The 20,548-nt window shown below is 65.7% G+C and overlaps 4 protein-coding genes across 25 annotated transcripts in view; 2 read left to right on the plus strand and 2 right to left on the minus strand.

Moving 5' to 3' along the window:
* The first annotated feature begins 448 nt into the window (after positions 1-448).
* Positions 449-6,283, plus strand: LOC104022607 (cytosolic purine 5'-nucleotidase-like). 13 transcript variants are annotated; one of them, XR_015705997.1, is made up of 19 exons: positions 491-734; positions 1,403-1,476; positions 1,562-1,679; positions 1,765-1,860; positions 1,938-2,029; positions 2,127-2,184; positions 2,289-2,382; positions 2,482-2,535; positions 2,642-2,725; positions 2,848-2,889; positions 2,975-3,082; positions 3,221-3,287; positions 3,366-3,536; positions 3,725-3,776; positions 3,874-3,934; positions 4,039-4,215; positions 4,370-4,471; positions 4,591-5,010; positions 5,126-5,399. XR_015705997.1 is itself a non-coding variant. In XM_087763161.1 (18 exons), exons 1-18 carry the CDS (start codon positions 464-466, stop codon positions 4,645-4,647), a joined length of 1,521 nt encoding a protein of 506 aa, XP_087619287.1. In that variant the 5' UTR covers positions 449-463; the 3' UTR covers positions 4,648-5,399. The 13 variants fall into 13 exon arrangements, 10 of the variants coding, with proteins under 10 accessions (XP_087619287.1, XP_087619282.1, XP_087619285.1 ...); XM_087763161.1 differs by lacking the exon at positions 491-734 and adding an exon at positions 449-477 and having other exon boundaries at positions 4,591-5,399; XM_087763156.1 differs by lacking the exons at positions 4,591-5,010; positions 5,126-5,399 and adding an exon at positions 6,125-6,283 and having other exon boundaries at positions 489-734.
* Positions 6,237-13,149, minus strand: CKAP2L (cytoskeleton associated protein 2L). 3 transcript variants are annotated; one of them, XM_087763152.1, is made up of 10 exons: positions 12,990-13,149; positions 12,193-12,357; positions 12,030-12,096; positions 10,511-10,577; positions 9,057-10,168; positions 8,424-8,616; positions 7,598-7,753; positions 7,026-7,089; positions 6,568-6,715; positions 6,237-6,480 (listed from the first exon to the last, which is right to left on the minus strand). In XM_087763152.1, the coding sequence occupies exons 1-10, from the start codon at positions 13,015-13,017 to the stop codon at positions 6,237-6,239; spliced, it is 2,244 nt and encodes a 747-aa protein (XP_087619278.1). In that variant the 5' UTR covers positions 13,018-13,149. The 3 variants fall into 3 exon arrangements, with proteins under 3 accessions (XP_087619278.1, XP_087619279.1, XP_087619276.1); XM_087763153.1 differs by lacking the exon at positions 12,193-12,357; XM_087763150.1 differs by having other exon boundaries at positions 12,030-12,357.
* Positions 13,150-14,462: 1,313 nt separating this feature from the next.
* Positions 14,463-15,853, minus strand: LOC104022599 (interleukin-1 beta-like). 4 transcript variants are annotated; one of them, XM_009476339.2, is made up of 6 exons: positions 15,719-15,853; positions 15,577-15,625; positions 15,297-15,486; positions 15,018-15,188; positions 14,763-14,908; positions 14,463-14,676 (listed from the first exon to the last, which is right to left on the minus strand). In XM_009476339.2, the coding sequence occupies exons 1-6, from the start codon at positions 15,757-15,759 to the stop codon at positions 14,470-14,472; spliced, it is 804 nt and encodes a 267-aa protein (XP_009474614.1). In that variant the 5' UTR covers positions 15,760-15,853; the 3' UTR covers positions 14,463-14,469. The 4 variants fall into 4 exon arrangements, with proteins under 4 accessions (XP_009474614.1, XP_087619293.1, XP_087619294.1 ...); XM_087763167.1 differs by having other exon boundaries at positions 15,018-15,486; XM_087763168.1 differs by having other exon boundaries at positions 15,297-15,625.
* A 2,656-nt stretch (positions 15,854-18,509) lies between these two features.
* The window catches only part of OGDH (oxoglutarate dehydrogenase), a 37,240-nt gene continuing 35,201 nt past the window's right edge, over positions 18,510-20,548 (plus strand). For 4 of the 5 annotated variants that reach the window (XM_087763144.1, XM_087763146.1, XM_087763142.1 and 1 more), the window contains exon 1: positions 18,510-18,602. The gene's annotated coding sequence lies outside the window, so the exon portion shown is untranslated. Of the gene's footprint in view, positions 18,603-19,851; positions 19,996-20,548 lie in introns of those variants that run through there. The other variant, XM_087763143.1, reaches the window with a different exon arrangement.

Below are 20,548 nucleotides of genomic sequence, written 5' to 3' on the forward strand. Positions count from 1 at the left end.
GCGCCCTGCCCCTCCTCGGACCCACGCCCTGGGAGGGTGCCGGCACTGGGGCAGCTGATAAGAGCCCCACGTGCTCGCCCGCTGTCACGGGACCGGCTGTGAACCACCCCGGCCTGCGCCCCAGCCCGGCACGGGGGCGTTATCGGGGTCCCGCACCTGGGGCTCCGGCCCCCCGTGTCCCCAGGGTGCCCCAGCCCTGCTCCCCCCTGTCCGGGGGGCCCAGCCCTGGTCAAGGCCAGGCACGGGGACCCACGTCAGCGCCTTGGCACCGGGGTGTCGCAAGAGCTGCGGGCGATTGCAGCGGGTGGTGGGGGGCAGCCGGGACGCCCCGGGCTCCCTGGGGGACGGGGACGTGGGGACACGAGGGGTTGGGGATGTGCCTCCTGGAGCGGCCGGGGAGGTGACCCGCGGGGATGGATGGAGGCCCTGCAGGGATGGGGACGTTTCCCGCTGCGACCGGCCGATGTCCCGCGGGACGTGGGTGCCCCCTCCTGTCCCCGTCCCTCCGCCGGGCCCCCGGCACCGCGCCGCCTCCCCAGCTCGGGGCGGGGGGGGCGGGGGCCGGGGCGCCCATCGGGGCCGCCTCGGGGCGGCGGCGGCGGGGCCGGTCCTTGACCCCGGTTAATGATTCGCCGCCGGTCGCTCCCCGCTGCCAGCGGCCCCGCTGGGCAAACACCGGCCCCGGGGCTCCGGGCCGGGGCCGTGGGAGGGCGCTGCCCCGGGGGGCGGCGGGGGTACGGCGGGGGGCGCGGGGCGGCCGGGGGGAGCCCCTTTTGGGGGGCATGGGGGGAACCGCCCCGTTTTGGGGGTCGGCACCCCGGGGAGCCCCGCGTCCCGGCCCGGCTGTTGCTCGGGGGGGGCCGGGCCGGGGCCGGGGCCGGGGGCCGGGGCGGGGCGGTCCCGCCGGGCCCCGTTAAAGCGGCGGCGGCCGGAGGCGGCCGGAGGCGGCGGCGATGGGCAGCGAGGGGGAGCGGGGCCCGGCGGCCCTGGGGCCGGGGCAGGGCGACCCGCGGGCGCTGCGGAGGGACTGCCAGCACCGGTGGGGCCGGGGGCGGCGGGGCCCGGGGGGTCGGGGGCACGGGGGGGGGGCAGGACCCCGGGGGGGTGCGGGAGGGGGCACCCTGGGGGGACGCCCCGTTTAGACACGGGGGAGGTCAGGCCAAAAGAGGGGGCTCAGCGCCGCCCCTCCCCTCCCTGCCTCGCCCCCCCCCAGCTCCGTTTCCAGCTCAAAAGCCCATTTTTCTGCTCCAATAACTCCCGGCGGGGCCCCGGGGCCAGGGCGGGCGCGCAGTCCCCCCGGCCCCCGACCGGGGCTGGGGAGTGGGGCCGGGTCCCCGCCCCCTCCGTGCCCCCCAGCCCTGGGCGCCCCCCCACCCCGTATCCTGCCCCGGTCGCCCCCCAGGATCTTCGTCAACCGCAGCCTGGCGCTGGAGAAGATCAAGTGCTTCGGCTTTGACATGGACTACACCTTGGCCAGTGCGTTTGGGGGGGGGGGGGGCTCAGGCAGGGTTGGGGGGCGGCGGGACCCCCCCTGCCCACGCCGCCCCCCTGCCCCTCGCAGTGTACAAGTCCCCCGACTACGAGGAGCTGGCCTTCGCCCTGCTGCTGGAGCAGCTTGTCTCCATCGGGTACCCCCACGAGATCCTCGCCTACAAGTACGACCCCACCTTCCCCACCCGGTGAGGTTTTTTTTGGGGGGGGGGGGGTTTGGAGGTTTGTTGGTGTGGGTGGGACCCCCGCCCGCTGACGGGGTGTGCGGCGCAGGGGGCTGGTGTTCGACGCCCTGTACGGGAACCTGCTGAAGGTGGATTCCCACGGGAACCTGCTGGTCTGCGCCCACGGCTTCCGATTCCTCAAGGGGTGAGTCTGGACCCCCGCCCGGGGGGACACGTGGGGGGACCCTCGGCGTGGGCCGCAGCTCCCTGCTCCCTCCCCAGGGCCGAAATCCTCCACTATTACCCCAACAAGTTCATCCAGCGGGACGACATGAAGCGCTTCCACATCCTCAACACCCTCTTCAACCTCACGGGTGAGCGAGACGCCACCGCCCCCGCGCCCCCCACCCCGTCGTGGGGTGCGGCCCCCCGCGCCCCCCATGCCCCCTCTGACGGCCCCCTCCCCGGCAGAGGCCCACCTCTACGCCTGTCTCGTGGACTTCTTCACCAACTGCTCCAGATACGTCAAGTAAGAGGGAGATCGCGGGGGGGGCTTGGACCCGGTGGATGTGGGGTGGGGGGTCTCTCCTCGGCGGGGCAGCCCCCTCACCCCCCTTTTCCCGACCGTTGCAGCTGCGACACCGGCTACAAGCACGGGAACCTCTTCATGTCCTTCCGCAGCATGTTCCAGGACGTGCGGGAGGCCATGGACCACGTCCACCTCTCGGTGGGTGCGGGGGGCGGGGGGGCGTTGCTGGGGGGGTGCTGGGGATCCCCCCCACCGCCCCAGGGAGGTTTTTGCCAGCCCCGTCCATCCCCTCTGCAGGGCTGCCTGAAGGAGAAGACGCTGGAGAACCTGGAGAAATACGTGGTGAAGGACGTGAGTGTCTGCAGACCCCCATGGACCCCACCGCCGCCACCCCGGTCCCCTCGGCCGGGTCCCCGTGGCCCCCCCGGCCCCCCCACGCTGACTTGCCCCTCGCCAGCCCCGCGTGCCGCTGCTGCTGAGCCGCATGAGGGAGGTGGGGAAGGTCTTTCTGGCCACCAACAGTGACTACAACTACACCGACGTGAGTATGGGGTGTCTGTGGCCGCCCCCTGCCCCGGGTCCAGCCTGCCCTGAGGGGGCAAAGCACAGGCAGGGGCCTGCCCTCCGCGGGGGCAGCGGTGGCGATGCCGGGTGTCCTTGCAGGCCATCATGTCCTACCTGTTCGACTTCAGCGATGGGAACGAGGTGAGCCTGTCCCCGGCGTGGGCTGGGGGGTGCGGGGTGCCATCGGCAGCCCCTCGCTGACCCCCCCCCCCCCGGCACCCGCCAGGCCAAGACCCCGCAGCGCCCCTGGAGATCCTATTTCGACCTCATCGTGGTGGACACTCGCAAGCCGCTCTTCTTTGCCGAGGGCACCGTCCTGCGCCAAGTCAACACGGTGAGGACCCCTCCGCCGCCGCGGTGGGCACTGTCTGGGCATCGCGGGGCTCCCGTGGGCACGGCGGGGTGGATTTGCCGTTGGGTGGGCACAGGTAATGGTACCCCCCCCACCCCGGGGGGGCCTCTTGTCCCGCAGGACACGGGGAAGCTGCGCATCGGGACGTACACCGGCCCGCTCCAGCACTGCGCCGTCTACTCCGGCGGTGAGCGCCCGGCCAGGCTCCGCGGGCGGCGTGGGGGGGACGTGCCCCCGCCGTGGCCCTGACGTTCGGCTGCTGCAGGCTCCTCAGACGTGGTGTGTGACCTGCTGGGCGTGAAGGGCAAAGACATCCTCTACATGGGGGACCACATCTTCGGGGACATCCTCAAGTCCAAGAAGCGGCAGGGCTGGCGCACCTTCCTGGTGGTGCCCGAGCTGGCCCGCGAGCTGCAGGTCTGGACGGAGAAAAGCGGTGAGCAGCGCTCGGCCAGGGACACGGCCACGACACGGCCGAGCCCAGCTGGGGGAGGTGGCCCAGAGCCTCCTGCCCCCCTCGATGGCAAAACCGGCCCCAGCGGGCCGTGCCCCGATGCCCCGCATTGGCCATGCTGGGCAGCGGGAGACGTTGCTCGCACTGAGCCGGCCCCGTTGCCCTTGCAGAGCTGTTTGAGGAGCTGCGGAGCCTGGACCTCTTCCTGGCGGAGCTGTACCAGTGAGTGGGCACAGGGCGGGTAGGGGGCACTGGACGGGGTGCGGGCACCCGTGGGGACCCTCCAGGCGAGCCCCCAGCCGGGTGCCTCCCACTCCAGGCACTTGGACAGCAGCAGCAGCGAGCGCCCGGACATCAGCTCCATCAAGCGTCGGATCCAGGTGACGCCTGGGGGCACCGTCCCAGCCGGCGCACGGCTCAGCGCCCAGCACCGATCCCCACCGGCGGGGCATCGGGTGCCCTGACCATCCTGCTGTGCCCGCAGAAAGTCACGCATGAGATGGACATGTGCTACGGGAAGATGGGCAGCCTCTTCCGCTGCGGCTCGCGCCAGACGCTCTTTGCCAACCAGCTGATGCGCTACGCGGACCTCTACGCTGCCTCCTTCCTCAACTTTCTCTACTACCCCTTCAGCTACCTCTTCCGGGCACCCCCCGTCCTGGTAGGCAGCTCCCGGCCCCTCCTGCTCACCTGCCGTGCCTCAGTTTCCCTCCCTGCCTGAGGGGGTTATGGGGCTGTTGGGGGCATTTGGTGGGCACCCAACCCCTTGGCTGCTCCGTGCCAGCCCCTCACTGCACGCCTTCTCCCCGCTGCAGATGGCACACGAGTCGACGGTGGAGCACGGCCGCCTGGACATGGGAGAGGCAGGCCCGGCCCTGGTGCCCTGGCTGGCCCAGCACGGCCACCCCGACCAGCAGGTGGGTGGCAGGGGACGGAGGGGCAGAAGCACCCACTGGCCACAGGCATGGGAGTCCCAGCGCCGGCACCCCCATGCCAGTGGGGTCCTGTGCCCGCTGAGCCCCCACCTCTGTCTCAGGTCCCTGGGGTCCCCCAGGACTCCAGCGGGGAGGAGGAGGATGACGGAGAAGCCTGAGCCCCCCCAGCACTGACGGCTGCCGAGCTGGCAGGTGCCAGCCCCCGGCAGGGCACTCGGTGGCCCCAGCCCCTGCCCCACCTCACGCCTCTCCCCGCGCAGCAGCGCCCTTCTCCCCGACACCGCGCCAGGACAAGGGTCCCCCCCGAGCCCGCGGGCTGCCCGGCGCCCCCACCTTCGCTCGTGGCCCCCCCCAGCCCGCTTGATGATGCCGACGCCAGCAAAAGCCGGCAGCGCCGCTGCTCCGGGTGTCGCGGGAAGCCCGCTTTGGACGGGTCGGTGGTCCCAGCAGCTCCTGCCCCTCCAGCTGCGGTGCCTGGCCCCGGGTGCTGCCGTGGCGCTGGGACCTGTCTCCGGGTGGAGGTGGGTGGATGTTGCTCGAACATAGGAGGGCTCTGGGGGTGACGGCTGCTCCCTGAGGATCCCTTGTACCTGCTATTGCCCTCCTCTGTTTTCTGCCTTTTTCTGTTTATAAAAGATACTCGCTGGCACCACGGAGACATAAAATTGGCCATTTTAAAGGAAAACTGCTTTGCCGCCGAGCCTGGGAGGTGGGGGCAAAGGGCAGTTCCCAAATCCTCGGCCAGCAGCTGGGACAAGTGCAAGCCCCCGGGCAGAGGGTGGCAGCCCCAAGACCCCTCTGTCCTGGACCCTGTGCCTGCCGCGCTCCCCAGACCCCTGCCAGGACTTCCAGATCCTGCTCTAAGACTTCTTCCAGCATCAAGGTTTCTCAATAAAGATGCTGAGCCAGCGCTGGTGGTGGCTGTGTTGGGAGGAGGCAAAAGGGTGGGATGAGGACAGGCTCGCTGCTTGCCGGGGACGGGAAGGTGATGAGGGGGCTCCCCTTCGCGGCAGCGGTACCGCTTCGCCCCTCTTAGCAGAGCAGGGAAACGGTGCTGCCGCTCGCTCTGGGGGCGAGGGCAGCCCTGGCGGGGGGGGGGGACTGCTGCTGTAGGGGCCCTGAGCACTCTAACAGGGCTCAGCTGCCCTCGCTGGCCTGTCCCGGACCCCCAGCCCTGCCCGGGGCTGGGAGCCTGGCCACCCCACGGACCCCCCGCACCCGGGGTGCTGCCTTCAGCCTGCGCGGAAGCTGCCGCGGTCCTGCGGGCACCCAGCCCCTCCGCGGTCTGGCACAGCTCGAGACACGGGGTCTGTGCGTGCCTCTCGGCGGGGAACATCCAGCTGCTGTCCAGGTAGGGCACAAGGCAGCTCTGGAGCAAATCCCTCGGGACATTGCTTCCAAACCCCTGGAAGGTGCCTGGAGCGCTGCGGCATCTGACCGACATCGTCCTACGGCAGGGAAGTCGGAGCACGCATCACAGCAGAGGAGCCGAGGGCAGTCCCAGGGGACACAGCCCGTGTCTCCAACCTCGGACCTCGCACGCTACTCACTAGGCCACGCCGCATCTCTAGTGCGAGTTTTTATTTATTATATATTTATTACATATTTAAAACAGGGCTTATATATTTGAAACAGGCTTATTATGTGCCACCCCTACATATTTACATCTGAGAGGCAACAAGGAGTCAGTGGAGCGCGTGCAAGGCGGCACGGGGGAGCGAGCAGCCTGCGCCCCGCCGGCGATCCCTCAGCAGCACTCCGGGGGATACAAACTCAAACCCTCCAGCTCCGCCACCTCCGGCAAAGCCTTGTTTTTCCGGAAGAAGAACTGAGTCTCCTCCTCAGCATCCAGGATTTCACTGAGGGACGACACCACAGGGTCGTGGTCCTTCAGCATCCCTGGGTAGCGGCTCCCAGCCCGCTCTATCCGCAGCGAGCGCCGCACTGGCGTCAGGAATTTCAGGTCCTGCCCTTCCAGCAACTCCCTTCCTCTGCGGGGAGGACAAGAGCCTTCAGGTAAATCCTTGCTGGCAGGGGCAGGGGGTGCTCGCTGCCAGGAGCGGGCAGCTCAGCCTTACCTGGTTGCAGACGTCACTTGTAACTTGACTGAGACGGGCAGGCTCGTCCCGGACCTCCCGGCCAGGCAGGGAGTCGCTGCCGCGTGCTGCGTCTCCCTCGGGCAAGGCACTGTGGGCTCCCAAGGAACGGGCTGCTTGGCCTTTTCCCCTGGTGGGAGAGGGAGAGGGCAGCGCGGCTGAAGAGGGGGCAGAGCGCGGCAGCCGGGGAGGGGTTACAGCACCGCGGCGCTCCGGACGCGGGCGAGGGCACCTTGCTGCGGTGATGGCCGGGACCGTGCCCAGCCCTGGCAGGGGAATCTTGCCCCATTTTTGAGGTCAGGATTCTGGACTTCTCCATCAAAGTCAACAGGACACAGGGCGCTGGGACAGACGGCAAACCATGCGGCTTCCCTGCCTGCAGCGGCAGGGAACGCCAGCCTGCCCACGCTCTGGCCTGCCAGCCAACCCCCCCACGTTACCTTCTGATGTTTGGTCTGCAGCCTTCAAAATATCAAGGACAACTTCTCTGAGCTCCTGGAGCGGCTGCAGGAAAAGCAGAACGTGGGTCAAGGCAGGCCTGACTCGGGAACGGAGACTGGAGTTACAACTGAATAGGAGAAAAGGCTTTTGCTGCATCGCGACAGCCCGTGCTGGAGATGGCGGCAAAAGGCTGCAGATTTCCCTTCTCCAAGCGCGATCTGTCGGCACGCAGGCATGGCTGGGCAGGTGTCTAAATCCCACCAGATGCCGCAGTTAGGCCGCCCAGACCGGCACAGAGCTGCCATCGCTTCCAGCCACGGCTCCGACACGGCGCAGGGCGCGCGTCCTCCCCCGGCCCTGTTCCTGCCCGCGCGGCGCTGCCCGCTTGGCTGGTTAAAGCCAAAGCTGTTTCTGTGGGACACAACGGGACCGGCAGCTCTAAACGGCTTTTTCACCAGCAACTAGTGCTGCTAAACTCATCCCAAAATCCAACCCCTAGATCTTGAGGAAACCTGCTGGCGCAGGGGCAGGGAATACAGGGAGCTGCTGAAGAGAAGCGCGCCTCGCTCACCACGGCGCCAGCGCAGACTGCTGCTTTGTACAACCCCGCCACGTCAAAAGGGCCGCTCTGGGCGAGGAGTTTCGCTTTGCAGATCCAGAACTTGGCAAATTTCTCTGCCTGGGGCACGCGGGACAGCACCGCAGAGAGCTCCTCTTCCTGGACGCCCTGCGAGAAGGACAAGGTGCCGGGGAAAGGTGTCAATCGCGAGGGCCAGCGGCGTGCGCTGGGGGAGCTGCCAGTGCGTAACCGCCCTCCCAGCGCTCTCTAGGAAAAGGAGCCTCTGAAGAGGCTGGTTTTTGCAACTCTCCTACGCGACCATGGACACATAACCGCTTTCCTGCCTCTATTTTCCCCGTGGTGAAACGGGTCGAGTATTTCAGAGGGATGTCAAGGGATAGGCTCTTCAGCACTGGCGCTAACGGAGCCCCTAAACCCCGGAGCAGGGCCAGCGGTCAGCACGGCGAGGTGATGCTGCGCGGTCCATTGGGGACGTATCTCAGGCTGGCGCAATCAGCCAGGGCTGCTGCCGCAGACATTACTGCTGCAGCCGGCACTGCCGGGTACCAGGACGCTGGCAATGACGCAGGCAAGCCCCATGGCTGGCCATCGCTCCGTTTCCCCTGTGAACGCATCCCACACGCCTTTGGCCTATCCGTAACTCTGTGAGGACTTTTACTTTTCCTACACGTGATGTTACCCCGCTGGCAACTGCAGCCAAGTGAGCAAGAACGCTTGCTCCAAACCCTGCTGTGCTGCTGGGGGGACGTGGCCCTCCTCTCCCGGGATGCTCCAGGAGAAGAGGAGCCCGTTCGAGCAGCTCTTTTCCCATTCCCACCTCCTCAACGAGCTTCAGGCACTCGGTTAATACGTTGTTGATATGCTCCAGGCAGAGCTGCTCTGGTTTCTCTTGCTTCTCTTTCTCCTTGACGTTTGTCTGGGACAGCTTCACTGGCTTTTTCTGAAGCAGCATCATAGGCGGCCGCTTGTACGTCTTGCCTTTGGACGCCAACCACTCCTCCAGCTGTTTCCTGCCAAAGGACCGAGGGATCGCCATTACCACCCCAGCAGCGCGCCAGCACTTGCCAGGCTGATGTTTTCCCTTGGAATCTGCCTCTGGCCCACGTCAGCTGCTCAGGAAGAACCGGTACCTCTATCCTAAAAATGCATCCGAGCTCTAGGCTGGGAAAGGAAAAACCTCTCAAGCTTAAGCGTGCCTTGAAGATAAAACAGGAGAGCGGCCGCACGCTCTCCTCCCGCTAGCTGAATCGGCGGGAGAGGAACCCAGGGTACCACCACACCTCCTCCCCACCCTCCTCTTGTCTGGGGCATCAACCTCCAGACAGATGCTTGCCGATAAGGGGACTTTGGACCCCATTTTCAGCAGGTTGGCACTGGTTCACCCTGTTAAACACTTTAAACTCTGCTGTCCCCTGGAGGCGAGACAGAGTCGGCCAAAGCTGCTACTTACTTACGATCCGCAGCCGACGGGGTCTTGGGAACGCGCCTAGCCTGTAGTCCACTTGCCTCTGCTTTAAGCCTCTCTCTCCTACTCCTAAAATCGCTCTCAATTGCTTGAGTTCTGGAGCCGTGTACGCGGCGAGGCTGGTTTTGGGGGACTGTCACTCGGGACGCTGCCGCGCGTCCGGGAGGCACCACCTTCGCGTCCTTCCTACCCGCCTCCCCTTTAGCCTCAGGCCTTTGCCGCTGCACCGTGCCGCCCGGTTTCAGGCTGGGTTTTGGGTTTGTGGTCCCCTGGGGCCTGCTGGAGGCTGGGGGCTTTGCGGGAGGTCTCTGCAGCTGGGGGGGTCTGCTGTGGGGCTTAAGACCTCCCGCTGGAAGCATGCCGAGCGGCTTTTCTATCATTTTCCTTGCCGTATTAGTTTTTTCCTGGTTTGGCCCTGGTTTTTTATGTAGCAAATTAGTAGAACCGGTAATTAACTGAGGGCGCTGCAGCGGCTGAGTTTTGATGCTTGGTTTTTGAGGTGCGCTCTTTGAGCCTGGCAGGGTTTTCCTGAATTTATCCTGAATCGGCTCTTCCTTAGCCTGGCGGCTATTAATTCTGTCCTTTGGGCCCGTGACGGTTCTGGACGCCGTGGCTGAGCTTTGCCTGTGAGCCAAGGCTCTCTTGTTCCCGAGACTGTTTCCATCAGGCTGCTGAACTCTCTTCAGCCCAGGGTGCGTAGAGGCTTGTGCTCGGACATTTTCTTTGTCCTGCAGACCCTCATTTAGGGAGCAAGGTGCCCCAGGAGCGGGGTGGTCGCTTCCAGTCCGAGGTGCTGCTGCGCTGACGGTCTCCCGTGCAGGCTTCTTGCTCCTTTCTGGATCGAGGTGACCGGAGTTGGACGTTGGGAGCCTCCCTCTGGGCTGCGCAGAGTGGCTCCTGCTTGGCACAAGCCCCTCGGGAAGCTTTGCGCTCTGCCTCGGCGGCTCTGGACGCACCACCACTGCTCTCTGGGATGCATTTGAAGACTTCTGCTGAGCAGCGTGGCCAGCGTGCTGCGTGGGTTTGGCACCAAGCTTGCCATCCCTCTGAGCTCCCTTCACCATGTTTCTGACGACATCCTTCTTGTTCCTGTCGACCTGGAGAGACAAAGCGAAACTCAGCCCCGGGGAGAGCTCGGCTCAGTCAGACACCGGCAGCTCGCTCCTGCCCCAGCCCGGCTAGCCCAGGGGACGTCCGCGCGAAGGCCTGCGCTGGCAAAGCAGCCGGCAAGAGAGCAGTAACGCAGCGCCCGCCCGCGCGTGGGCAGAGGATGAGTCTCCCACGCCAAGTCCCTCTGAAAAATAATTAGTTGACTTATTGCCAGCTATTTGGCAATCTGTTGACTGCACCCCGTCGGGGTCAGGCACTCGCTGCCCTGATCTGGGTACCCGCACTTCAAGCACGACATACAAAACTAGACTCAAAAGATTTCTACTTACGCACTCTAGTTTAGAAACTGGCTCTAGGGGTGGATTCGGGCAATTCGTCCGGTCCTTTAGAAAGGGTCTGTAGGAAGTGGAACGAGATAGTGGGTTATTTAGCAGCTGTTGCAGGAAAGGTGAAATATCTAAAACGCTGCTGGGTGTCTCAGTCACAGCAGCTTACGAGAAGCTTTGGAAATCAAAAAGCTGCCAAGGAAGTACCACATAATATTAATTGCTTTTCTTTTGCGTGGCAACAGAAAAGCAACACAGCGCATTGACATCCAAGGCTGTCACAAAACTTAGGGCTTCCAGTGACACCCGGAGTAACCAGGGTGGTTCCTGCAGGCGGGGGTTTGCTCTGCCACAGCGAGCCGCAGCGCTGCGGCGGCCGATTGACGAGCCCCTCGGCTGCCCAGGCACAGGCAGCGAAGTGGGGAGGTGGGGCGGCAGCCCTGGCTGTCGGCTCCCCGTCCTCTCCTCCTCCTCCTCCCTGAACTGGAGCCCTCTGACAGCAGCCAGCTGCGGGCTTCTCCCACCGCTCCGCTCCGGAGCTGGCAGCTCAGCCGTTAGGGAAGATTACTGCCTGTGCAGATATTTTTCTGTAATGAAAGAGCCCAGAGAGGTAGTGTGTTGTCCTCTATTCTATAGAAGTGGTGTACTACGCCCTAAAGAAAGATCATGAATCTTCTCTCCTTGTTTCTGTTACATTAGTGGTATTTTCTGGAGCCTGGCACCAGGGACTGGTTTGCTCTTTCTGCTCTGATCCTGCTTCCCTTTATCTTCTCCCCACGGAGAAGTTTTATGGCTTCCTTTGCACTACAATGTCATGAGAAATACTCACTGCAACGGGGAGTCTTTCAAGTGTTCAGGTTTGCCAAGCACATCAGCGGTTTCAGCTGAAGGCTTTGCAGAAAGGTGCCTCGCTACTCATCTGCTGCGCTCGCGGCAGCGTATCTGCACGCAGCCCGGCTCCGGGGAACCGAGCAGGGCGGCGAAGGGGGCCCAGAGCCAGGTAACTCATTTAGCAGGTGGTTGTATCTATTTCCTTTGAAACGCGCTGAAAATGCCCCTTCCTAATCTTAACCTGTCCCAGAGGGCCACTGAAAGCTGCCATTAAAAAGCAGCAGTGAGACTTGAAACACCCTTTCTTCGAGACCCAGTTACCAAGCCGAGTTGCCAGCAAAAAGTCCTGTTCAGACCCAAGAGCTGAGCTGAGAAAGTTTCATGGAGACTCAGAAAATACCCAGAAGAGACAATGTCAACCAGCAGGAACCATCAGCACTCAAACCATCCCTTTGCCCCTGCAGCCAGTAACTCTACGGGGTGCTGCGGGGCAGAGCCATCCCCAGTCGCTGCCCCGACAGCGAGGCGCTGGGAGGAGGCGATTCTCTGTACGCTAGCGAGCCGCTGCGGAGGGAAGGCAGAGCCTGGCAAGCCGGGAAGGCAGCTTTGCTTCAGGGAATCGCCAAGTGATCTGGGTCGGAAAGGAGCTTCACAGGTCACCCAGTCCAAGCCCAGCGTTCTCCTGACTTACTTTGCACTCTGACATTTCAGCTTTTCTTTGGCTGCTAGGTACTCCTGGAGCCGTCTTCTCTGCTCTTCTGCAAAGAGATGGTAGGAAAATGCAGCGCGTGCACCACAGCCTCGGTATTTGGCGCGCCGATAAGGATGGATTTCTTTGATGTTCACAGCATTACCGTGCAGGTCCCCGTGCTCCCCGCCCAAGCCTGGCAATGCTGTTCCCAGAAATTCCCAGAGCGTTTCCACGCATGCGATGCTGCCCAGCGGCTGGTCGGCACGTAAAGACCAGGGCTCCCTGATGCTCGCGGCGTGATGCCACCCAAAACCTCGGTTGTATGGGGCTTAGTCAATTTGCAGAAGGAAAGGGGAGATGCTGCCGATGACCCTCCGTACCCCGTCAGCCTGCACCCCGCTGTGGGCGAGCCCTCTGCTAGCAGGGGCGGGTGGGAAGAGCGAGGAGCAGCTCAAGGCGGGAGGCAGGGCATACCTCTGCCACCCCCAGTTTGGCTGAGGGCTGTGGTACCGGGGCATCTTACAGCAGGGACAGCCCGGCCTGGCTGGAGCCCAGCATCGCCCCGGCCCCAGGGCCTCGCCCCTGCCCCCCACCTGATGCCCCCAGCCCCCTGCCCCCCAAGCCACCCCCTTCCCCTGGCGCTGCCCCCCAAGGCTCCCACAGACCCCCAGGGGCAGCCTGGCACCCCCGGTCTCTCCGGCACCCCAAGGGGCACCCCAAGCCCCTCCGCGCCGCCTGCCCTCCCAAACCACGTCGATGCGCCCATTTCACAGGTGCGCAACACCCTCGCCCCCAGAGCGCCCCGGTGGTCCTCCCGCGGCCCCAGCAGCCACCCAGTCCCCCCCTGCCCCTCACCACCGCCCACCCCGGATCCCCCCGATCACCCCCCGTTCCACGGGGCACTCGCCATCGCCTCTCTCCCCGCAGGTCCCGGTCCCCCGGAGCCCCCCGGCCCCTCACCCTGCGCGGCCGCCGCTGCCCGCTCCATGCCGGGCGCTGCCCCAGCGCCGCCACGGGCCCGCCCGCCTCCGCCAACCGCCGCGCCGCCCGCAGCGGCCACCGCCTTCTTCAAACCGACCAATGGGAAGCGAGAAGCCGGCGGGACGGGCGGGGAGAGAGCCGTGATTGGCTAGCGGCGGGCGAGGGGGCGGTGACACCCGGGCCGGGCCGCTCATAACCCTCCCCGCGGCGCGGCCGGGCGGATCCCAGCCGATCCCGTCCCCGTCCCCGTCCCCGTCCCCGTCCCCGTCCCCGTCCCCGTCCCCGTCCCCGTCCCCGTCCCCGTCCCCGTCCCGTTTGAGCGCACCCCGTGGGCAGCGGGTCCCCGGCCGTTGTCCCTGGGACTACGAGGGCTTCCTCCTGCTCCCATCCCCGCCCTCCAGCCCGGGTGCCCCGGGGGCCGCTGCTCTGGCCGTTAAAGGCTGCGGCAAAGGCGGCGGTAAGAGCCTCAGCCTTTCCCTCCCCGCGTTCCCCCGCTCCTGAGCCCTCTTGCTGTCGCTAAGGTACTTGTGGAAACGTTTTTGCTGCCTTTACAGCCGGTTCAAGTCCCCGCTGGGCTTTGGCCCCTCTGATCGCGCGGGCCTCCCGCGCTGACGCCTTGCCGGAGACACGCGGCCGCGCTCCGGCCGCCGCACCCGCCGTCGGTGGTGGCCCCGCGTGGCCCCGTCCCCCGTGGGACGCCCTCCCCAGCCGGCTCACCCTGCTCTCAGTGGATCGGTAATAAATTAAACTGATGTCCCCAAGCCGAGTCTGCTCTGCCCCTGGCTCTAACTGGTGAGTGATCTCTCCCTGCCCTTATCGCCACCCAGGAGCCCTTCGTTGCGTCTTCTCTCCCCTGCCCGGCGGAGGAGGGGAGCGGTAGCGTGGCTTTGGTGGGCACCGCGTGTCCAGCCAGGGTCAGCCCGCCGCAGGCGGGCGCGGGGACGGGGTGGCGGAGGGTCCCGCGTGGGGCCGGCCGAGCCAGGGTGGCCCCTGGGCCGTAGGGTCGCCCCCACCCCCTGGGCTTTGCGCCCAGACCTGGAGACCCCCAAAAGCAGCCGAAAGAGTGGGGTTTTCCCATTCGTAAACCACTCTCGCATCATTTAACCCCTGTGAGAGGAACGAGCTGAGCGACGCCATCCCGGGAAACCTTTTGTTTCCACCTCCATCACCAGCAAATACCCCCATTCCCAATAACAAAACCACAATATTTCTGATAAAATTTATATAAGTTAAAAGCAAGGGGCGGATGCAATAAATAAGTATTAAAGCACTGGACAGACACAATAAACATGTCCAAAGTAGGGTGACTCGGGCCCACGGGGCCCAGAGCTGCTATTTCACATGAAATAGATGGGGAGGACGGGGGTCCCAGCTGGGGGGTTTGTACTCGGTACATACAGCCTGAAAACCGGCCACTGCCGGTTGGGTTGGGTTGGGTGCGGGGGTCCTCAGTGCCCGCTCAGCTCAGCTCGTAGGTGGCGATGTTGACCTGGTCGGGCTGGTTGGTGATGCCGACGGGCTGGCGGGGCTGCAGGGAGGTGCAGATGAACCAGCCGGGGAAGGCGGCCGACTCGAAGCGGGTGGTCTTATCGTTCGGGCTGTCTAGGCGGTAGAAGATGAAGCGGGTCAGCTCCATGCTCTTGATGTCCCTCCTGATGTCGGCTTCCTACAACCAGAGGGGTAAAACAGGGTTCAGGGTGGGATGGAGCCCCCAGCCCCAGGGGGGATGGACCCAGCGGGCTCCCCGCTCACCTCCAGCTGCAGCACAGGCTTGGCGCCGCTCATCACGCACGACATATAGAGCTGGTAGCCCTTGATGCCCAATGCCACTGGCATCCGCCCGGTCCCCGGGCCGCCCTGCGATGACCGGGGACGGTACAGAGCGATGTTGAGCTTCACTGCAGAGAGAAGGGATGGGTTAATGGTGGTCTCGGGGCTGTGGGGTGGCTCCCAGGTGGTCTCGGGGTTGGGGACGGGGACATTGGGTCGGGACCGTGGTCCCCTCACCTTTCCGCTCGGCGGAGGGTCCCTGCAGGTGCAGGGCCACCAGCTGGGTGGGCGACTCCAGCACGAAGCACTTCTTGTCGATGTCGAGGATGTCGAAGGACTGGGAGCGGGTGTAGCGGTAGACAGGTGCCCCGGCGTAGCTGCCCTCGATCCACTGGAAGGAGACGGGCTCTGCGGGGAGGGAGACGGTCAGGGGGATGCTGCTGCACCCGGGCCCAAAAGCATCCCCCAAGAGCATCCCCTGGCTGGGGTGACACCCCCGACACCACCCCCCCATACCGAAAATATCATCCAGGAAGCCCCCAAGGTCACTGTCGGCAAAGTCCTTGTGCGCTGGCCGCTTCAGGAGCTTGGTCACAGCCACCACAAGGACGGCAGCCTGGCGAAAGGTCCTGACAGGGTGCCCCTGGGTCACCGTCACCTGGATGTCCACCCCGGGCGATGTCACCTCCAAGTCCAGGTGGGGTTTCTGGGGAGGAAAGGGGATGTGGGGTGAGAGCCCGGCTTCCCCTTTGGACACCCCATGGAGGTCTCGCCATTCCCACCACCCCAGTGTTACCTTCTGCGGGCAGAGGCAGTCGGGGTCATAAAATGTCTCCTCGTTCAGGCTGAAAGGCAAAGGGAGGTGGTGAAGCCAGGGCCACCATGGCACCAGGGCGGGATCATGTCCCCAGAGTCCCTTCCGGCACGGCCGCGCTTACCTGGCGCTCTCCAGTGTGTCCAAATCGGGGACGAACGCCATCTCCACCGCTGATTGCAAAAATCTGGGCAGAGACTTGCCGGTACCTGTTGAGTGCCGCGGCGCTTGGCTGCCTGCTCCTGCCTGTCCTGCCTGCAGCGTCGCTTGGGTGCTCTGCGGCGTTGGCGCAGTGGGTTTTCAAGGGCTGCTGGAAGGAAGCGCCGTCAGAGCGGGATTTCCACCTTTCGCAACGCCCGGGTTTGCCCAATTTCCCCGGTGAGACTGGGGAGGCTGGGGGCCCGGCTGCCCCCGGGCAGCGCCGCGGGGCTGAGCGAGGGCGCGGGTGCGGGGCGGAGCGGGCGGGATGCTGCGGGGTTGCTGCGCGGGGCGGAGAGCAGGGCGATGCTCCGGGGCCGGCACGTGGGGCAGAGAGCAGGGGCCATGTTTGGGGTCGGTGCTTGCGTGCCGGCCCTCGGCGGCCGGGCTGACCCAGCAGGGATTGCCCCAGCCCCAGCCCACCGATGACGCCCAACCTCGTCAGGGCCGGGGACCGCAGCTGCCCCGGAAGGGGCCGGTGGCGCAAATGCTGCTGCTCCGCCATTTCCCCATGGCTTCCTCCTGCGCTGCCCGGGCCCACGGCACCGTGGCCGGCAGAGCCCCTTCCGTCACCCCACTGTAGTCAGTACCCTGGAACAGATAGAAGCGGGCTAATGAGGAACTTCTAATGAGGAAGAAGAAACAAAAGACTGGTAGAGAGGAGTCTCCAGGTCCCGGGGCTGAGAAGCTGCCACCCAAGGATTAAGCCACCGGAGACACCAGGCCTGAGAGAAGAAACTGGAGGACACCATAAAGCAGTCAAGCAAGGAAATACCAATATAAACACGAGAAAACAAGGCTGCCAATAAAGCCGAAGTGAGAATCACTTGAACCATGAGTGAACGATCCTGATTACTGTAGCAAAACCCACACCTTCGGCAATGAAGCCCCTGGCAAAGCAAAGACCCCTACCCACTGAGCGTGTGCTGTAAATTTAAAACACGCTGTACCCTTAAGTGGAGACGAGGCTTGTGAGAACGAATAGAAGCAAGGATGAATATGTGGAACGGCAAAACACCGAGAACAGCTACTATGAATGTATGAAACGTCACCGCACGCTAACCGAGGTGCGCAGGCTTTGTGGGGTTACCACCTGTCTCTGTGCAGACATGGAACGAATCCACGTCTCGGCTCTGTGTCAGTCGGCTTTTTGCACACCGGGTGAAAGAACCCTGCTTTTTTGGGGGGACAAAACCACCGCCCCAGTATCAGAGGGCGCAGGACCCCGCTGTCCCCTCGGTCCCTTGTGCCCGCCCGCGCTACCCTGGGGACACGGGCCCTGGGGACACGGTGCCTCTGGGGACAGTCCTTGTCACCGTCCCGCTGCCGGTGCCGGGGACGTGAGTGGCCAGGCTTGCGTGGCCGCGGGCTGTTGGGGTGTTTTCCTGGTGCCCGTTTCACTTCCCGAAAGCGCCATCCGGCCCCGCGGGGCTCCGCGGCTCGGAGCTGCCGCGGCCGTGACTCACCCGGCAGGAAACGGCCAGCAGCCCCGAAACTCCCCAGGGCCCCTCCTGCCTGCGCCCCTCCTGCCTGCGCCCCACCTGCCTGCGCCCCCGGCCAGCCCCACCTGTCCCCCACGCCGGGGGGGTCCTCCAAACCATGGGGGGGTCCTCAGGCCCTGGTGGGGGGCCCCAGGCTACAGTGGTGGTCCCCAGACCATGGTGGGGTCCCCAGGCCCTGGAGGGGGTCCCTAGGTGATGGAAGGGGTCCCCAGACTACAGTGGTGGTCCCCGGGCTATAATGGGGCTCCCCAGGCCACGGCGGGGGTCCCCAGGCTGTGGTGAGGGTCCCCACGCCATGGGGGAGGTCCCCAGGCCATACCAAGTGTCCCCAGGCCAGGGTGGGGGTCCCCACGGTGGAGGTCCCCAGGCCGTGGCGGGGTCCCCAGGCCACGGTGGGGGTCCCCATGGTGGAGGTCCCCATGGTGAGGGTCCCCAGGCCGTGGCGGGGTCCCCAGGCCACGGTGGGGGTCCCCATGGTGGAGGTCCCCATGGTGAGGGTCCCCAGGCCGTGGCGGGGTCCCCAGGCCACGGTGGGGGTCCCCATGGTGGAGGTCCCCATGGTGAGGGTCCCCAGGCCACGGTGGGGGTCCCCATGGTGGAGGTCCCCATGGTGAGGGTCCCCAGGCCGTGGCGGGGTCCCCAGGCCACGGTGGGGGTCCCCATGGTGGAGGTCCCCATGGTGAGGGTCCCCAGGCCACGGTGGGGGTCCCCATGGTGGAGGTCCCCATGGTGAGGGTCCCCAGGCCACGGTGGGGGTCCCCATGGTGGAGGTCCCCATGGTGAGGGTCCCCAGGCCGTGGCGGGGTCCCCAGGCCACGGTGGGGGTCCCCATGGTGGAGGTCCCCATGGTGAGGGTCCCCAGGCCACGGTGGGGGTCCCCATGGTGGAGGTCCCCATGGTGAGGGTCCCCAGGCCACGGTGGGGGTCCCCATGGTGGAGGTCCCCATGGTGAGGGTCCCCAGGCCGTGGCGGGGTCCCCAGGCCACGGTGGGGGTCCCCATGGTGAGGGTCCCCAGGCCGTGGCGCAGAGGCCCGAGGCGGGGGCCGCGGCTGGTCACCATGGCGACCGCCCCACCCTGGTCCCCCCCGCCCAAGCCCTGCCCCTGGAGCCCCCCCACCCGGCGCGCGGAAGAGGTGGCGCAGGCGCCTTGGGAAGGGCGAGGGGGGGCGTGGCGGCAGGCGAGGGGGGCGTGGCGACGCGGTGACGCAGCGTGCGGGCGGGGCGGCGCGGGGCGGGGCGGGGCGGCAGCCGGCGGTTGGGGGCCGCTGTCAGAGCCGGGGCCGGGAGCGGGGCGGACGGACGTGCCGGTAGGTACCGCGGCGGGGCCGGGCCGGCGGCGGGGCAGCGCCGGGCTGGAGCGGGGCGGGCCGGGCCGGGGCGAGGGCCGGGGCCGGGAGGGCGGGGGTCGCGCCGGGCTGGGGGGGCCGCGGCCGCTCCCCGGTGTCCTTGGCGCCGCCGCCCGGGCGCCTCGGGGCGGGGGGGGTGGGCGGGATCGCTGCTAGAAGGGCAGCGCAGCGCGGCCAATGGGAGGGCGGCTCGGCGCCTGGCGCCGCTCCTATAGGCGGCGAGGGGCGCGAAGCCCGGGCGGCGGCGGCGGGCGCTGATTGGCGGCTGCGGAGCGGGGGCGGGCCCGGGCCCGGGCCCGGCGGGCGGGGGGTGCCGCGCCCCCTTCCCGCGCCCGCCCGCACGTGGGGACCCCCGGGACCCCCGGTCCCGCCGCGGGGCCGCGCCCAGGGTGCCCCGCCCCGCCCGGCGGGTGGATCCCCCGCTCCGACCCGGCGGGGCCTCCCGAGGCGGCCCGGGAGGGCTCGGACCGGCGGGAGGGTTCGACGGTGCAGCCCCCCCCGGAGAGGGTCAGCGGCTGCCTCCGGCTGCCCCGGGGCCCTCGGCTGCCCCGGGCCCGGAGGCGCCTGGCGCTGGAGCCGCTGGGCCGGGAGCCCGCGGCCCTGGGGCGGCCCGGGCCCCGCTGCCTCCTTTAACGGTGAATTTGTGCTGATTTTAACCGCCCCCCCCCACCCCCAACCCAAAAAACCAGCGCAGCTCCCAGCTAACTGCCTTCTGGGGCAGGTGTTGCGGATTCCGGCTGCCAGAGCTCAAATTTAGTGCCTTAATCTGCTTAACGGTACGCTTTCGCCTGCCCCAGCCGTTAATCTGTTATGAATATTGCTGTTCGACCTCGCGGTGAAATTGCGGTTGTGATCCGGCTGTTGCCGCAAGGGCCCGGCCGATGAGCCCGGGCTGCCTCTCCTTAACCCTCCCCAGCTGTAACTCCGTGGGTGAACCTTGTGTTCACGTGTCACCCCTATATCGGTTATCTTGGGCTTGGCTCCCTACGTCCTCCCGGTCGTCGTGCGCTTATTTGATTTACCTCAGAGACATCCCTGCTCCGAGCTCGCCCCAGTCTGCGGCACGGCACGGGCTCCTGCGCCTTTGGGAAGCCAACCCTTTCTGCGAGAGGCCCTCAAAGACCGCCTGGTTCTGCTCCTTTTGGGTCAAAGCCTGGCATTAACCCTGCTGTTTTCCAGAGAGGTCACCGGGACGCTGCTGAGTGGCAGCACCGAAACCAGACACCAAAGCTGGAGACGCCGCCGATGCTTTCGTCCGAAAGCTTTTTCCCCGCCGCATGCGTGCCCGTGCGCCGACACACAAATCAGTCGTCTCTCTAAAATATCTGTGTTTTGCTGCTTAAATCTGAGGAGGGTAAGCGGGGAAAAGATCTAGTGCTGCCACGCTGGCTGTCCTGCACCTGCCTGCCGTTTCTTGCCTGTTACGGTCCTGGTTTGACTGTGGGCAGAAGTGAGCGAGCAGGGTGGAAGGGATGAGTGGTCTTCCCTTTTTCCCTTGGGTAAATCTGTAAAACACTTGGGCTGAATTAGAGCGATCCCAGGTCTTCCTCAGGCTCTTTGGACCAAAATCTTGTGTTTCGAGGCAGGAAGCGTAGCTGCTGCCGTGCCGAGTAGCCACAACTAGATTCAGCAAGGCAAATCTGGAAGCCTGGCTGACGAAATGCCGGTAATGAAGGTGTAATTTTTTTCCCCAGTCTGCTGTGAAATTTAATTTTGATCTGTTGAACGCACGATAGCTGCTTTGACATTTGGCTGCTGCTCGTTAAACTGGTCGGGGATGTGGAAGCTGGCCAGCTGGGTCACCTCCAGCCTCGGGTCCTGCCTCTTGCAGGAGGAGCTGGGTGGAAAGGGCAGCTCCAAGACCTGGCTCCAAGTGCCAGCGCTCCCCCCAAGATGATCTTGCTCCA

This window comes from Nipponia nippon, unplaced genomic scaffold, assembly GCF_047370975.1.
Source record: "Nipponia nippon isolate SJK-2023a ecotype South Korea unplaced genomic scaffold, ASM4737097v1 scaffold_27, whole genome shotgun sequence".
Lineage (NCBI taxonomy): Eukaryota > Metazoa > Chordata > Aves > Pelecaniformes > Threskiornithidae > Nipponia > Nipponia nippon.

Bases quoted from the DNA above. Each gene is read 5' to 3' on its own strand.
- LOC104022607 (XM_087763155.1), top strand. From the start codon at position 625: ATGATTCGCCGCCGGTCGCTCCCCGCTGCCAGCGGCCCCGCTGGGCAA. The intron at 2,726-2,847 runs GTGAGTATGGGG...GTGTCCTTGCAG, and splicing joins GTGACTACAACTACACCGAC to GCCATCATGTCCTACCTGTT. The intron at 3,935-4,038 runs GTGACGCCTGGG...CTGTGCCCGCAG, and splicing joins CCATCAAGCGTCGGATCCAG to AAAGTCACGCATGAGATGGA.
- CKAP2L (XM_087763150.1), bottom strand. From the start codon at position 13,017: ATGGAGCGGGCAGCGGCGGCCGCGCAGG. The intron at 8,617-9,056 runs GTAAGTAGCAGC...GTCCTTTGGCAG, and splicing joins CCGTCGGCTGCGGATCGTAA to GAAACAGCTGGAGGAGTGGT. The intron at 7,754-8,423 runs GTGGGAATGGGA...TCCTTCTCGCAG, and splicing joins GCCTGAAGCTCGTTGAGGAG to GGCGTCCAGGAAGAGGAGCT.
- LOC104022599 (XM_087763166.1), bottom strand. From the start codon at position 15,759: ATGGCGTTCGTCCCCGATTTGGACACACTGGAGAGCGCCAG. The intron at 15,626-15,718 runs GTAAGCGCGGCC...TTTGCCTTTCAG, and splicing joins GACACACTGGAGAGCGCCAG to CCTGAACGAGGAGACATTTT. The intron at 14,909-15,017 runs GTGAGGGGACCA...TTCTCTCTGCAG, and splicing joins ACCCTCCGCCGAGCGGAAAG to TGAAGCTCAACATCGCTCTG.